Below are 16257 nucleotides of genomic sequence, written 5' to 3' on the forward strand. Positions count from 1 at the left end.
GCCAATTCTGTTTTCAAAGGAGTGAAAATATCATCTTTTTTTAAAAAATTAGAAATCTTCAGATGTTAATGCTATTTCTAAAGCATCATTTTTCTATTTGTGAGGTTGCTATGCTTTTATTTTTGTTACAGATATGAGTACCGCAACTCCCTTAAGTAGTGGAAAAGATGAAGAATTTGAAAAGAAAGATGAGATGGACGATGATACCATGTTTACCACACTAGGAGAAGAAGATAAATCAAAGCCCTTTGTGGCACCTCGCTGGGCCACTCGAGTATTTGCTGCTGATTGCCTGTGTCGAATCATCAATTTGTGTGAGAATGCTGATCAGGCCCACTTTGATCTTGCCATGGCACGTTCTGCTAAACTACGAAATCCTACAAGTAAATTTAAAATCAGTGCTTCTTTTCCCCACAGTATTTTTATAGGTTTGAAATATTTTACTGCTTTGTAACATGCTTTTAGACTGTGGCTTTCATTTATTATAAGTTTCCTTGCCTTTTACCTTTATTTTCCGTCCTCTCTACATATAGTCCATCTTCTGATCCTTATTTGGAAGATAAGGAAAGTCTTCCAAAGTTATTTATCTTTCTAAGATATGTTTATCTTAATCATTTGCCCTTAGGACAATGACAGCAGTACCTTATGTTTCCTTGGTACCTTATCTCACTTTTAGCACTTCAGTGTGAAAGAGATGGCAAAAATTTAAGGTGACTGTATATAAGAGATTTTCAATCCTCAGTCATGGAGAATGTTAGAATGCATGAATACCATGGCAGATTTCAAATTGTCAGATTTTAGAAATGCTCTTGGGTATTTTTGAAAAGGCGAAAATTGTTTATTACTGAAATCCTTTACTTTTTGATTGATTGTAAGCTCTTATATCATACATTCCCCAATCAGATATAAGGAATTTACGAAGAGATCATCAGGTCTAGTATCTTCACTTGCAAATAAGGAAACCCAGAGAAGCTGAGAGAGGTGGTAGAGTAACAGACTTTTCTTATCTCATACTTTATTGTCTCTTCATCATCCTGTCATGTTTTAAATATTGAAGATATATTGTATGTATTATCAGTACTGAAATCTATGTATTAAAAATGCCTATCAGTTTACTTTCTTGTGTGTAAGAAGCAGCAGAACTCACAAACAGATTAGAAAATGAAAAGTAGGGAGTTCCCTCGTGGCTCAACAGGTTAGGAATCTGACATTGTCACTACTGTAGCTCGGGTCACTGCTATGGCATGGTTTTGATCCCTGGCCTGGAAACTTCCATATACTGTGGGCATGGCCAGGAAAAAAAAAAAAAGTAAAGTAAAAGATTATTACACTGTGTATGAAATATGAATTTGAGTATAGTGTACCAGCAAAGCACAATATGTCATAAACATGATGTCTTCATTCATGTAATTATTCATCAAATAATTACTGAATTCTGTCCTTTGCTGCACATTGGGGATCCAAAAAGGAAAAAAAGTAGTCCATGCTCTTAAAGAATTTCTAGTCTGGAAGACAAAGAGACAAATTTATCACACAAATAATTATATCTCCCAATAGTGGAAGGATAGAGTATTTTAGAAGCATAAAAAAAGTACTGCTCATTTCCTGAGAAGCCAGGGAAGATATCACAGAAGTGGTCATTCTGCAGCTAGTTTTAGAGGCAGAGAGAGGCTTTCTAGGTAGAAGAAGCTGGTTGGTTTTCTTTTGTTGCTATAATAACTGACTGCAAACATAATGGCTTAAAATAACAGAAATTTGTTAACTTACAGTTCTGTAGATCAGAAAATCTCAGACTGTAGTAAACTTCTCTCAGTCCCCTAATTCTCTCCTCGTTTGAACTGTCTTCCCAAGTGCCCCTTACCTCCCCCCCTGCTCTAGTAGTTTATCTCCTTGGAGTCAGGAAAAATAAAGAGGTCTTGATTTGAGAAAGGTTGTAGGTAGAGATTGTGTAGAGAAGCAACAACACTTTTGTTCCCCCAAAAATTGCCTTATTCTTCATTGTAGATTGATATAAATTGTAAATTAGGTGACAAGAGACTACAGGAGGAGTAATGGGTCTTTTCTGTACTTTTGGGTTGGCATAATATGAATAGGCCCATTTTAATCCAGTTCTTTCTGCCTTGGAGATTTCTTTCCAATAAGCAGAATGAAACTGAGCTGCAGCTGTGACTTATACTACAGCTGGGGCAACACCGGATCTTTAACCCACTGTGCCACAGGAGGAACTTCCAGCCTGCAGTCTGTTTTTATAAATAGTTTTTTTGGAGCATAGTACAACTGTATACATATATGTGGTCTGTGTACGTGCTGCAACAGCAAAGTTGAGTAGTAATGATAGAAATTATATAGCCAGCAAAGCCAAAAATATTTACTCTCTGGTTCTTTACAGAAAAAATTTACCAACCCTCATTGACCAAAGAATTAACACTCCTTTAGGGAAAGTTATGGTAATCAATTATTTTGCTTCAAATGTCATTGTACATAATGATTTTGTATTTTTATGGTATTACACTTAATTTTGGAAATGTTTTCTTTTTTGCCTTCTATTTTTATTTTTAGATGACCTCTTGGTACTTCATCTCTCTGACCTGATTCGTATGGCATTCATGGCGGCAACAGATCACAGTAACCAGTTGCGGATGGCCGGTCTCCAAGCACTTGAAGATATTATCAAGAAGTTTGCGTCTGTGCCTGAGCCAGAATTTCCAGGTCATGTGATTCTGGAGCAGTATCAAGCTAATGTGAGATATTTTGTTTCAAAATTAAAATTGATCTTTTGAGTGAACATTAAAGGAGTAAAGATCCCTTGGAGAAATGTATTTGGACCTGCAACCTATTTATTCATGTAGAATGCATACCTTTACTCCCATTGTCTATTACATAGTTTGAATCAACTCACAGTTGAAGAAACAGTTGTATAGGAGTTCCTGCTGTGGCACAGCAGGTTGATGATCCGGCTTGTCTCTGTGGAGGCCCTGCTTCTATCCCTGGACTAGAACAGTGGGTTAAAGGATGTGACATTGCAGCGGCTGTCATGTAGGTCACAGCTCTGGCTCAGATTTAGTCTCTGGCCAACAGATCAGTCCCTGAACAGTTACTTTGCCGTGGGGAGGTGGTAAAAAAAAAGAAACAATAGAGCAAAATTCATTACTATTTTTAAATTGTGATATAATATTAGTGATAAAACTAGAATAGATGTTTCAGCCTGACTTTCCAATCTTGTGTTTACATATTTAGCCATGTCATTTAAAAGATAAAAGGAACTTTTAAAGAGTGCTGTGAGTGTTCCAGTTGTGGGGCAGTGGAAACAAATCTGACTAGCATCCATGAGGATGTGGGTTCAATCCCTGGTCTTGCTCAATGGGTTAAGGATCCAGCATTGCCATGAGCTGTGGTGTAGGTCGCAGACACGGCTTGGATCTGGCATGGCTGTGGCTGTGGTGTAGGCCAGCAGCAACAACTCCAATTAGACCCATAGCTTGGGAACTTCCATATGCTGTGGGTATGGCCCTAAAAAGCCAAAAAAAAAAAAAAAATTAATATACCTAAGAATGTGAGATTAGTACTGGCTTATAAAAACTGAAGCTCATATTTCTGCTTACTATGACAAAAGTACATAAGTTAATATTTCTTAGAGCAGCCTTCTTTTAAAATATCTCTTTTTGAGGTGAAATGATCTTTAAGGTCTTTTAGTGACTGAATTTTTGTTTAGTACTACTCAGTTATTTAAAGGAATTGAGCCTTTGTATGTTCAGAAGGGTATGTTCAGAAGGGAGTTCCCTGGTGGCCTTGTGGTTAAGGATTCAACTTTGTCACTACTGTGGCTCGGGTTCATTCCCTAGCCTGGGAACTTGCGCATGCCATAGTTGCAACCAAAAAGAAAAGAAAAAAGAAATAGGTTCAGGAATATATAGACAGAAAACAAAATAGCACTTTTCTGTTATCTCTGGGAACATGCAGCTTTCTCATAAAATCTTATTTATTATTAAACAAAAACAAAGGAAAAAGAAGCAAGATTAATTGCCCATTTAGTATAGTATTCATATAGATTTGATAACGATAATCTCCTGGAAAGCAAAAGAAAAATGTTATGATTCAGTTTGTTGTAACCTAAAAGAGAGATAAGAGACGTGATAAAAAGGAAAGGAACAAATATATATTTTATGTGTTTTTATCTCCAGAGACACAAAAGGGTTTATGTTTACTGCTTATCTTTAAAAACAAAATCTTTGTATTCATTTTTCTAGGTGGGAGCTGCTCTAAGACCAGCCTTTTCCCAAGATACCCCATCAGACATAATAGCAAAAGCTTGCCAGGTAAGATGAAAAATAGTTTTCTATAGTTAATGTCTATAAATTCATAGATAATCTTAGAACTTCACTTCCAAGAAGAGAAAAATCAAATAGTATTTATTTTTATCTCAGAAATACAACAGTGATAGTTTCTTTTTTATTCAGTATGAAATGATGTTATAACTATTAATCACATTTTTAAATGTTGCTATAGCTGAGGACATGACTTTGGAATACAAAGCTGTTATTATTATCCAGTAGTAAACAGAGATTTGAAAGTCAGAAGAGAGACTAGAATAAAAGTTAAAATCTTGGAGTTCCCGTCGTGGCGCAGTGGTTAACGAATCCGACTAGGAACCATGAGGTTGCAGGTTCGGTCCCTGCCCTTGCTCAGTGGGTTAACGATCCGGCGTTGCCGTGAGCTGTGGTGTAGGTTGCAGACACGGCTCGGATCCCGCGTTGCTGTGGCTCTGGTGTAGGCTGGTGGCTGCAGCTCCGATTCGACCCCTAGCCTGGGAACCTCCATATACCGTGGGAGCGGCCCAAGAAATAGCAAAAAGAAAAAAAAAATCTTAAAATCTACAATAATTTAAGAATATATAGTAGTAATAATTAGGTAATAAAAGGGTTTTTTTTTTTTTGACCACAGGTTGTGAAAGTTCTATAAGTTTCTTTTTTTTTTTTTTTTTTTCTGTCTTTTGTCTTTTGTTGTTGTTGTTGTTGTTATTGTTGCTATTTCTTGGGCCGCTCCCACGGCATATGGAGGTTCCCAGGCTAGGGGTTGAATCGGAGCTGTAGCCACCAGCCTACGCCAGAGCCACAGCAAAGTGGGATCCGAGCCGCGTCTGCAACCTACACCACAGCTCACGGCAACGCCGGATCGTTAACCCACTGAGCAAGGGCAGGGACCGAACCCGCAACCTCATGGTTCCTAGTCGGATTCGTTAACCACTGCGCCACGACAGGAACTCCCTATAAGTTTCTATGTATGAACTTACCCCAGAAGAGAATTCCACAATATGGAAATTTTATTGCAAAATTAATCCCAGGAGATTAGTCTCATATTATTGTATCTGAAGGGAGTTTCAAGAGCACAACTGTTCCTACACCTTTAATAAGTTCATCTTTTTCATTTTTCATACTGTAAAAGGATTCCTGCATTAAGCTCTAATCTTTTAGAAAATTGATTCTTTGGTTATCTAAGAATGGAAGAGAAGCAACTCCATCCTTCCCAGTTTTCTGAAATACAGGGCTGTAGTCTGTCATTATTGTTTAGACTCCATAATCAAGCTGCATCTGGCCTCTATGCAGAATGCTCTGCTGTTTGCATTGATAGATTTGAAATTCTGGCTTTGCTCTCTCTGTGGCTGAGTGAGTTTCCTCCTCTTTCAGTTAGTATTTATTTCTCTAACACCTGCCTTCTTAATGGTGGCCTTCAGAGAAATGAACTCCTACCACCAACAGCCAAGGGAGAGAAGAGGGAGCCTTCTTTAAGACAGAGATCTATATGGATCATGGTACAAACTTTGGAGTTAGGGTAGGTAAGTCATTTGGATTGGGACACTGGCACACAACTATCTGAAATCACAGTCACTGGAGTTTTCGTTGTGGTGTAGTGGAATTGAATCGGAGTAGTATCCATGATGCGGGTTTGGTCTCTGGCCTTGCTCAGTGGGTCAGGGATCCAACGTTGCTGTGAGCTGTGGTGTAGGTCACAGACGTGGCTTGGATCCCACATTGCTGTGGCTGTGGCATAGGCTGGCAGCTGTAGCTCCAATTCGAACCCTAGCCTGGGAATTTCCATATACCCTGGATGCGGTCCTAAAAAGCAAAAGAAAAAAAAAAAAAGAAATCACAGTCATATGTAACTAAATGTATCATGGTAATGTTTCAGTTTCTTTTTTTTTTTTTTTGGTCTTTTTTGCCATTTCTTGGGCCACTCCCATGGCATATGGAGGTTCCCAGGCTAGGGGTCAAATTGGAGATATAGCCACCAGCCTACGCCAGAGCCACAGCAACATGGGATCTGAGCCGCCTCTGCAACCTACATCACAGTTCATGGCAACACCAGATCCTCAACCCACTGAGAAAGGCCAGGGATTGAACCTGCAACCTCATGGTTCCTAGTCGGATTCGTTAACCACTGTGCCACGATGGAAACTCCTCCATCAGATCTTAATATTTAAGCAGATGAAACCTCCTACAAAGCTCCTGATTATTAGACAAGCAAAGGGTATTATACTTTCATCTTGTGAATGAGTAGTATGAAAAATTCCTGTTACTGAATTTACCTTAAATTTCTAATTTCTTACGCGGCCCTACTTGCTTTTTCTGTAAGAAGTTTCTCCTTTTCTAGTGGCAGACTTAAATTTTTTTTCTAATTTTGTTTGTTTGTTTGTTTGTTTTAAATGGCCACACTCACAGCATATGGAAGTTCCTGGGCCTGAAATTGAATCCGAGTTGCAGCTGCACTGGATCCTTTAACAGACTGCCCTAGGCCGGGGATTGAACTTGTTCCTCCATGGAGATCTGAGCCACTGCAGCTGGATTGTTAACCCACTGTACCACAGTGGGAACTCCCCACACTTAAATTTTTGACTTCTTACCCTTGTGTTTCTGGGAGGAAAGCTGGTTTTGAAATAGGTAGGCCATTGAGTTGCAAGTTCCTTTCCTTAAGATAAAGGAAGGAGTTGATTTCAAGCAGACGGTGAAATATGGCATCCTAGCTTCTTTTTTTTTTTTTTTTTTTTCATCTTTTTGCCATTTCTAGGGCCGCTCCTGCCGCATATGGAGGTTCCCAGGCTAAGGGTCTAATCAGAGCTGTAGCCGCTGGCCTACACCAGAGCCACAGCAACCTGGGATCTGAGCCGCGTCTGCAACCTACACCACAGCAACGCCAGACCCTTAACACACTGAGCAAGGCCAGGGATAGAACCTACAACCTCATGGTTCCTAGTCAGATTCGTTAACCACTGAGCCATGACAAGAACTCCCATCCTAGCTTCTTTATTAGAATAAATATGATATTGAACCTGAAAAATCAAATAATTCTTAGATATTATAAGAAGACCTTCAAATGTCTTCAATTAAAGACAGTTGGAGACATTAATCAGTGGGTTAATTTAAAAAATCACGTAAAGCACTGTTGGAATCATAAACATGGTACATACTTCAAATATTTTATTTCAGCCTAAAATTTATAAATGTACATTCATTCATCATTCTTTTGATATATGGCCAGAGTCTTTCTCTGATACTGTTTTGCTGATTAGTGCTCCTTTGTCTTTCTTCATAAACTAAATCCATGAGGCAGTATCTGCAGATTCTGGTTTCATGTTCTTTAAAGTGGAGAAAGTACTTAAGTTTTTGCAAAGCAAACTTAGTGCCAAATTCTCAATCTCATCAGTTTTCCTCAACTTCTATTTCTAACCAAAATTCACAGAAATATTTATCAAGTCTCTCCAATATGTTATTTTCCTTAGGAATAACAACTCTTCATTTTCACACTAATATTTAATTTCTTTTCACTTTCAATTTCATTATGTTTTTCAGCATTGCATTTTTTTACTTTTTAAAATTTTATTGAAGTGTCGTTGATTTACAATGTTATGTTAATTTCTGCAGTACCACAAAGTGATTCAGTTATACATATACACATACACATACCCAGTCTTTTTCAGATTCTTTTCCAATACAGATTATCACAATATTGTGTAGCGTTTCTTGTGCTATGCAGCAGGTCCCCTTTGACCATCCATTCCATACACCATTTTGCATATGCCGATCCTAATCCCCGCCCCCCCCCACCCCATCCCTTTTTGGTAACCATAAGTTTGTTTTTGTAACAAAGGTATGAGTCTGTTTCTGTTCTTCACTATTTTTGCTGGTATTGTTTTTTGCCATCAGTATTGGTAACAATCAATTTAAAATTTTTTTTTATTAAAGTATAATTAATTTACAATGTTATGCCAGTTTCTGCCATTCAGCAAAGTGACCTAGTCATACATATATATTGCTTTCATTATATTACCTTCCATCATGGTCTGTCCCAAAAGACTGGTTATAATTCCCTGTGCTATACCTCATTACTAATCTATTTTATATGGAATCATGCATCTACTAACTCCAAACTCCCAATCCATCCCACTCCTTCTTTTGCCCTTTGGAAACCGCAAGTCTGTTCTCTATGTCTGTGAGTCTCTGTTTTGTGGATGGGTTCATTTGTGTCATATTTTATATTCCAAATGTAAGTGATATTATGTGATATTTGTCTTTCTCTTTCTGACTTCACTTAATATGAGAAACTAGTTCCATCTGTGTTGCTGTCAATGGCACTATTTCATTTTTTATGGTTGAGTAGTATTCAACTGTATATATGTGTCACATCTTCATTTTTTTTTCCCCCTTTTCCTTTTCTAGGGCCGCTCCTGCAGCATATGGAGGTTCCCAGGCTAGGGGTCTAATCGGAGCTGTAGCTGCTGGCCTACGCCTGAGCCACAGCAGCTTGGGATCCGAGCCGCTTCTGCAACCTACACCACAGCTCATGGCAATGCCAGATCCTTAACCCACTGAGCAAGGGCAGGGATCAAACCTGCAACCTCATGGTTCCTAGTTGGATTTGTTAACCCCTTAGCCACAACGGGAACTCCAATGTGCCACATCTTAATTCATTCATCTGGCCTTGGACATTTAGGTTGTTTCCATGTCTTAGCTATTGTGCATAATGCTGCTTTGAACATAGGGGTGCATGTTTCTTTTTTGATTTATAGTTTTGTCCAGATATACACCCAGGAGTGATATTGCTGGATTATATGGTAGTTCTAGTTTTAGTTTCCTGGGGAACCTCCCTACTGTTCTCCATAGTGGTTGTACCAATTTACATTCATACCAACAATGTAGGAGGATTCCCTTTTCTCCACACCTTCTCCAGCATTTGTTATTTTTAGACTTTTTAATGATGGCCATTCTGACTGGTATGAGGTGGGTACCTCATTTGTAGTTTTGATTTGCATTTCTCTAATAATTAGTGATGTTGATCTTTTCATGTGCCTCCTGGCCATCTTCTTTTGGAGATGTCTAGGTCCTCTGCACATTCTTCAGTTGGGTTGTATTTTTTATTGTTCTTGAGTTGTATGAGTTTTTTGTATATTTTGGAGATTAAGCCCTTGTCTGTTGCATTGTTTGCAACTATTTTCTCCCATTCTGTAGGCTTTTTGTTTTTTGCTTTTTCTTTCTTTATAGTTTCATTTGCTGTGCAAAAGTTTGTAAGTTTGATTGGGTCTTATTTATTTCTGTTTTTATTTCTATCACCTTGGGAGACTGACTTAAGAAAATATTTATATAGTTTATGACAGAATATTTTGCGTATATTCTCCATGAAGAGTTTTATGGTGTCATGTGTTTTTTTTTTGTTTTTTTTTTTGCTTTGTAGTGCTGTACCTGAGGCATATGGAAGTTCTCAGGCTAGGGGTCAAATTGGAGCTACAGCTTGCCAGCCTGTGCCATAGCCACAGCAATGCTGGATCCTAGCTGCATCTTCGACCCACACCACAACTCACAGCAAAACCGGATCCTTAACCCACTGAGTGAGGCCAGGGATTGAACCCACATCCTCATGGATCCTATTTGGGTTCATTAACCACTGAGCCACGAAGGGAACTCTATGTTGTCATGTCTTATCTTTAAAAAAACATTTTGAGGGTTTGTTTTTTTGTTTTGTTTTTTTGGGTTTTTTTTTTTGGTCTTTTTGTCTTTTTAGGGCCTCACTCAGGGCATGTGGAAGTTCCCAGGCTAGGGGTCTAATCGAGCTGTAGCTGCCGGCCTACGCCACACACACTGCCAAATCCGAGATAAGGTCTGTGACCTACACTATAGTTTATGGCAACTCTGGATCCTTAACCCACTGAATGAGGGAGGGATTGAACCTGCAACCTCATGGTTCCTTGTCGGATTCACTTCTGCTGTGCCATGATGGGAACTCCCATTTTGAGTTTATTTTTGTGCATGGTGTGAGGGTGTGTTCTAATTTCATTGATTTACATGCAGCCTTCCAGTTTTCCCAGCAGCACTTGCTGAAGAGACTTTTTCCATTTTCTATTCTTGCCTCCTTTGTTGAAGATTAATTGACCATAGGTATCTGGGTTTATTTCTGGGCTCTCTGTTCTGTTCCATTGATGCATATGTCTGGTTTTTGGTTTTTTTTGTTTTGTTTTGTTTTGTTTTTGTCTTTTTGCTATTTCTAGGGCCGCTCCTGCTGCATATAGAGGTTCCCAGGCTAGGGGTCGAATTGGAGCTGTAGCCTCTGGCCTACGCCAGAGCCACAGCAACACGGGATCCAAGCCGCTTCCGCAACCTACACCACAGCTCATGGCAATGCCAGATCCTTAACCAACTGAGCAAGGGCAGGGACCAAACCCACAACCCCATGGTTCCCAGTCGGATTCGTCAACCACTGTGCCACGACGGGAACTCCATATGTCTGTTTTTGAACGCGTACAACACTGTCTTGACTTCTACAGCTTTGTGATATTGTCTGAAGCCTGGAGTGTTATGCCTCCTGCTTTGTTTTTTTTTTTCCTCAGGATTGCTTTGGCAGTTCTGGGTCTTTTATGGTTCCATATATGTTTTTGGATTATGTGTTCAAGTTCTATGAAAAATGTCATGAATAATTTGATAGGGATCACATTAAATCTTTACGTGGCTTTGGGTATTATGGCCATTTTAATGATATTAATTCTTCTAATTGAGGAACGTGGGATATCTTTCCATTTCTTTGAATTTTCTTTAATTTCCTTGATTAATATTTTATAGTTCTCAGCATATAAGTCTTTTACTTCCTTGGTCAGGTTTATTCCTAGGTATTTAATTTTTGGGAATGCTGTTTTAAAACATTTTTTTTTTCTTTTTATTTTCCTTTTCTAATATTTCATTGTTAGTATAGAGAAATGTAACCAATTTCTGAATGTTAATATTGTGTCCTGCTACTCTGCTGAATTCATTTATCAATTCAAATAGTTTTTGTGTGGAGTCCTTAGGGTTTTCTATATGTAGTATCATGTCATCTGCATATAGTGACAGTTTTACCTCTTCTCTTCCAGTTTGGGTACCTTTTATTTCTTTTGTTCTGGTTTCATTGCATTACATGCAGCTGTCCTGTTTTTCCAGCACCGCTTGGTGAAGAGACTGTCTTTTTCCCATTTTATATTCTTGCCTCATTTGTCAAAAATTAATTGACCGTAGGTGTCTGGGTTTATTTTGGGACTCTCTATTGGTAGCAATCAATTTTAAATGTCCTTAATGATTTTCGTTAAATTTAGTTTTGAATTCTTTGAGAATAAGATTACAAGAGAATGAAATAGTTTACATATAGCATTTATTCTCAACTTTTAAGAAGTTTTAAATATAGGGAGTTCCTATTGTGGCTCAGGGGTAACCAACCCAACTAGTAACCATTAGGGTGCAAGTTCGATCCCTGGAATCAATCAGTGGGTTAAGGATCCAGTGTTGCTGTGAAGCTGTAGTGTAGGTCGAAGACATGACTCAGGTCTGGCATTGCTGTGACTGTGGCATAGGCCGGCAGCTATAACTCTGATTCAGTCCCTTGACTGGGAACTTCCATATGCTGTGGGTGTGGCCCTGAAAAAAAAAAAAAAGTTTTAAATATAGGAACATAATCTATTAACCATGATTCAAAATCCAAATGCTCTGAAAACCAAAAGCTTTTTCGTAATTTATTTGGTATCATAATCTGAGCTGACTGTACTCTCTTGACCCTGACATGAATCTGAGTCAGAGGATAGTATTGATTGATCTCTCTTAGTGTGATTCATTCAACATTTCATTGCAGAAATATCCACGTGTTAATTATGAGGTGTTGCTGTACACCTTGTTCCATACTTTAAGTTCATGTACCTTATTACCTTTTACTAAAAAGTTGTGAATTGTGCAACACATCTTGGCCTGAGTATTTCAAATTAGAAAGTGAAGTCTTGTCATTGTTGAGTAAAGTTGGCACCATCAAATGTCTTCTCCCATTCAGTTATCTTTTTGTTTTATCAATGATTTCCTTTGCTGTGAAAATGGTTTTAAGTTTAATTAGATCCCTTTTGTTTATTTTTGCTTTTGTTTGCTGTAGGAGAGAATATAAAAAATATTGTGATTTATGTCAAAAATATTGTGATTTATGTCAAAGAGTGTTCTGCCTATGTTTTCCTCCAGGAGTTTTCTAGTATTGAGTGTTAGATTTAAATTTTTAGTCCATTTTGAGTGGGTGTTTTTTTAAAGGTATTAGAGAATGTTTTACTTTCATTCTTTTACATGTAGCTGTCAATTTTCCCAGCTCCACTTATTGAGGAGATTGTTTCTTCTTCATTGTGTATTCTTGCCTCCTTTGTCATTGATTAATTGACCACAGGTGTGTGGGCTTACTCCTGGTCTCTCTATTCTTTTCCTTTGATCTATGTGTCTGATTTTGGTTTTTTGTTTTTTGGGTTTTTTGCCAGTAACCAACCGTTTAATTTATTCAGTTATTTAAATTTTTTGTCTTTTGTCTATTTAGGGCCATACATGGAGGTTCCTAGACTAGGGGTCCAATCGGAGCTACAGCTGCTGGCCTACACCACAGCCACAGCAATGCTGGATCTGGGCCATGTCTGTGACTTATACCATAGCTCATGGCAATACCAGATCCCCAACCCACTGAGTGAGGCCAGGGATCAAACCCATGTCCTCAACGAATACTAGTCAGGTTTGTTAACCACTGAGCCATGGATGGGAACTCCAGTAACCAACTATTTTGATTACTGTAGCTTTGTAGTATAATCTGAAGACAGAGAGCATGATTCTTCCAGTTCTTTTCTTTCTCAAGATTGTTTTGGCTCTCTGGGGTCTTTTGTGTTTCCATACAAATTTTAAGATTATTTGTTCTAGTTCTTGGAAAAATTTGATCAGTATTTTGATAGAGATTTCACTGAATCTGTCGATTGCCTTGTGTAGTATGCTCATTTTAATGATATTAATTCTTCCAACCAGGAACATTGTATATCTTCATCTGTTTGTGTCACCTTCAGATTCTTTCATCTGTGTCTTAAAGTTTTCCAAGTATAGATCTTTTACATCTTTAGGTAGGTTTATTCCTAGGCGTTTTATTCTTTTTGATGCAATGGTGGTTTCCTTAATTTCTCTTTCTGATTGTTTGTTGTTAGTGTATAGAAATGCAACAGATTTCTGTGTATTATTTTCGTATCTGCAACTTTATCAAATTTATTGATGAGCTCTATGGTTTCCGGGTTGTATTTTTAGGATTTTCTATGTATAGTATCATGTCATCTGCAAACAGTGACAGCTTTACGTCTTCCCTTCCAATTTGGATTCATTTTATTTCTCTTTCTTATTTGATTGTTGTGGCTAGGACTTCCAAAACCATGCTACATAAAAGTGGTCAAAGTGGACATCCTTGTCTTATTCCTGATCTTAGAGGAAATGTTTTTAGCTTTTCACAATTGAGTGTAATATTAGCTGTGGGTTTGTCATATATGGCCTTGATATGTTGAGGTAGGTTCTCTCTATGCCCACTTTCTGGAGAGTTTTATTACAAAAGGATGTTGAATTTTATCAGAAGCTTTTTCTGTATCTATTGAAATGATGATCCAGTTTTTATTCTTCAGTTTGTTAATGTGTGTGTCGCACTGACTGTTTTGCAGATATTGAAAAACCTTGCATCCCTTCGATAAATCCCACTTGATCATGGTGTATGATCCTTTTAATGTATTGTTGGATTCAGTTTGCTGATGTTTTGTTAAAAGATTTTCGCATTTGTGTTCATCAAGGATACTGGCCTATAATTTTCTTGTGTGATATCTTTGGTCTTGATATCGAGTGATGCTGGCCTCATAGAATGAGTTCAGAAGTGACAGATTTTTGGTCAAGCTGTTTCCATTAAAAAGTACTGATTTTAGAAACTAAAACTTAAAAAATAAAATAAAAACTAAAACTTAAAATTGCCACACATAAAACAAATGGTAGACAACCTACTGAATGGGGGAAGATAGTTGCAAATGACATGACCAGTAAGCGGTTAATATCCAACATATGTGAACAGTTTACACAACTCAATATCAAAAAAGCAAAGAACCAGTTTAAAAACTGTTTAGACATTTTTCCAAAGACAAAATGCAGATGTCCAACAGGTGCGTGAAGAGATTCTCAGCATTGCTAATCATCAGGGAAATGCAAATCAAAACCACAATGAGATATCACCTCACATCAATTAGAATGTCAGAATGCCTATATCATCAAGAAAAAAAAATAAAAAATAAAAAATGTTGGTGAAGATGTGGAGAAAAGGCAGTTGTACACTGTTGGTGCGAATGTAAATTGGTACAGCCACTGTGGGAAACAATATGGAAGTTTCTCAAAAAGCTAAAAATAGAACTACCATATGACCCATGTCACCATAATGACCCAAGCCGCTGCAGTGACAGCAATAGGTCCTTAACCCACTGAGCCACAGGAGAACTCCAGGAATGTGTTACATTGAAGAATTATTAATGACTGAGCTGATTTGGGTGTACGTTTTTACTGTTAAAATTTTTGTGAAATTAGATTATGGAAACATGTTAAGTAAATATTATTTTGTTTTCCACATAGGAGTACAATAAATTCTATACTTGCTGTTGAGTTTTTATTTTTAAAAATAATGTTAAAGTATAGCATTGGGTTTTTTTTTGTTTTGTTGTGTTCATTGGTTTTCCCCTGGTGGGGGGGGAATTATATTTACTCTATATGAGTGTGTGTGTGTGTATACATAATTTTTATTTATTTTATTTTTTGGCCATACTCAAATGGCATGCAAAAGTTCGAGGCTAGATATTGAATCCATGCCATAGCAGTGACCCAAGCCACAGCCATGACAACACTAGATCCTTAACCACTAGGCCACTAGACAACTCCTTTTACAGGTTTAACGCTAACTTTTAATATAAAATTAATTTTTTTCCTTTGGATAGGTATGCAGTACATGGATTGGAAGTGGAGTTGTCAGTGATCTCAATGATCTCCGTCGAGTACACAACCTGCTTGTTTCTTCTCTGGACAAAGTTCAGGCCGGAAAAGGGTCTTCTAGCCAGCTGTACCGAGAGAGTGCCACAACCATGGAAAAACTGGCCGTTCTCAAAGCTTGGGCAGAGGTAACCATGGTCTATTGTTTTTAACCATATCTCCATTCATGAGGAAACGTTTCCCTATTATTGAAGGTAAAGTTTTATTTTTTAATAAACTGGCCTTTGAAATCCTTTTTGAAAACCTGCTGTTTGTTCTTTCTCACTGAAGTAGTGTATACATTTATGTCTCAAAGAACTCTTTTTGAACCTTTGAGAATTATATATATATTTTGTTTGTTTTGGATTTTTAGGGCCACACCTGAGGTATGTGGAAGTTCGCAGGCTAGGGGTTGAATCAGAACTGTAGCTGCTGGCCTACGCCACAGACACAGCAACGTGAGATCTGAGCCATATCTGCAACCCACACCACAGCTTACAATAGTGCCAGATCCTTAACCCACTGAACGAGGCCAGGGATCCAACCTGCATCCTCATGGATGCCAGTCAGATTCATTTTCTGCTGAGCCATGACGGGAACTCCCAAGAATTATATTTTTAATCAGTCTTTTAAAAACACCTATTTTGAAGAAGGGTTCTGCTTACTTTGGGAAAATTATGCAGAGAAAACATACAAATATAAATAATAGAAAAAACTTTATGCCAAGAATCTTTTTTGATTAAATTTTAGGATACCTGCCACCACTCATGTATACCAAAGTTGCAGGGGTGGTGGGGGTGTGGTTGGTTGTATATTTTGTTTTTTAATAGCTGGTTTTTACCTTTTTCATTCCCATAGCCACTCTTTTTTTTCTTTTTTTGGCCATGCCCACAGCACATGGAAGTTCCTGAGCTGCTGCAGTGACAAC

The 16257-nt window shown here is 37.9% G+C and overlaps 1 protein-coding gene across 2 annotated transcripts in view; it reads left to right on the forward strand.

Moving 5' to 3' along the window:
* Nucleotides 1-16257, forward strand: part of HEATR5B (HEAT repeat containing 5B) — a 118529-nt gene that overhangs the window by 67524 nt on the left and 34748 nt on the right. For both annotated transcript variants that reach the window (XR_002342772.1, XM_003481246.4), the window contains exons 24-27: nucleotides 132-383; nucleotides 2560-2741; nucleotides 4248-4316; nucleotides 15299-15478. Coding sequence is in view for 1 of the 2 variants with exons in the window: in XM_003481246.4 (XP_003481294.1) it covers nucleotides 132-383; nucleotides 2560-2741; nucleotides 4248-4316; nucleotides 15299-15478 (683 nt within the window). In the remaining variant the exon portion in view is untranslated. The remainder of the gene's footprint in view (nucleotides 1-131; nucleotides 384-2559; nucleotides 2742-4247; nucleotides 4317-15298; nucleotides 15479-16257) is intronic.

This window comes from Sus scrofa, chromosome 3 (genome assembly GCF_000003025.6).
Source record: "Sus scrofa isolate TJ Tabasco breed Duroc chromosome 3, Sscrofa11.1, whole genome shotgun sequence".
In the NCBI taxonomy this organism is placed as follows: Eukaryota; Metazoa; Chordata; class Mammalia; order Artiodactyla; family Suidae; genus Sus; species Sus scrofa.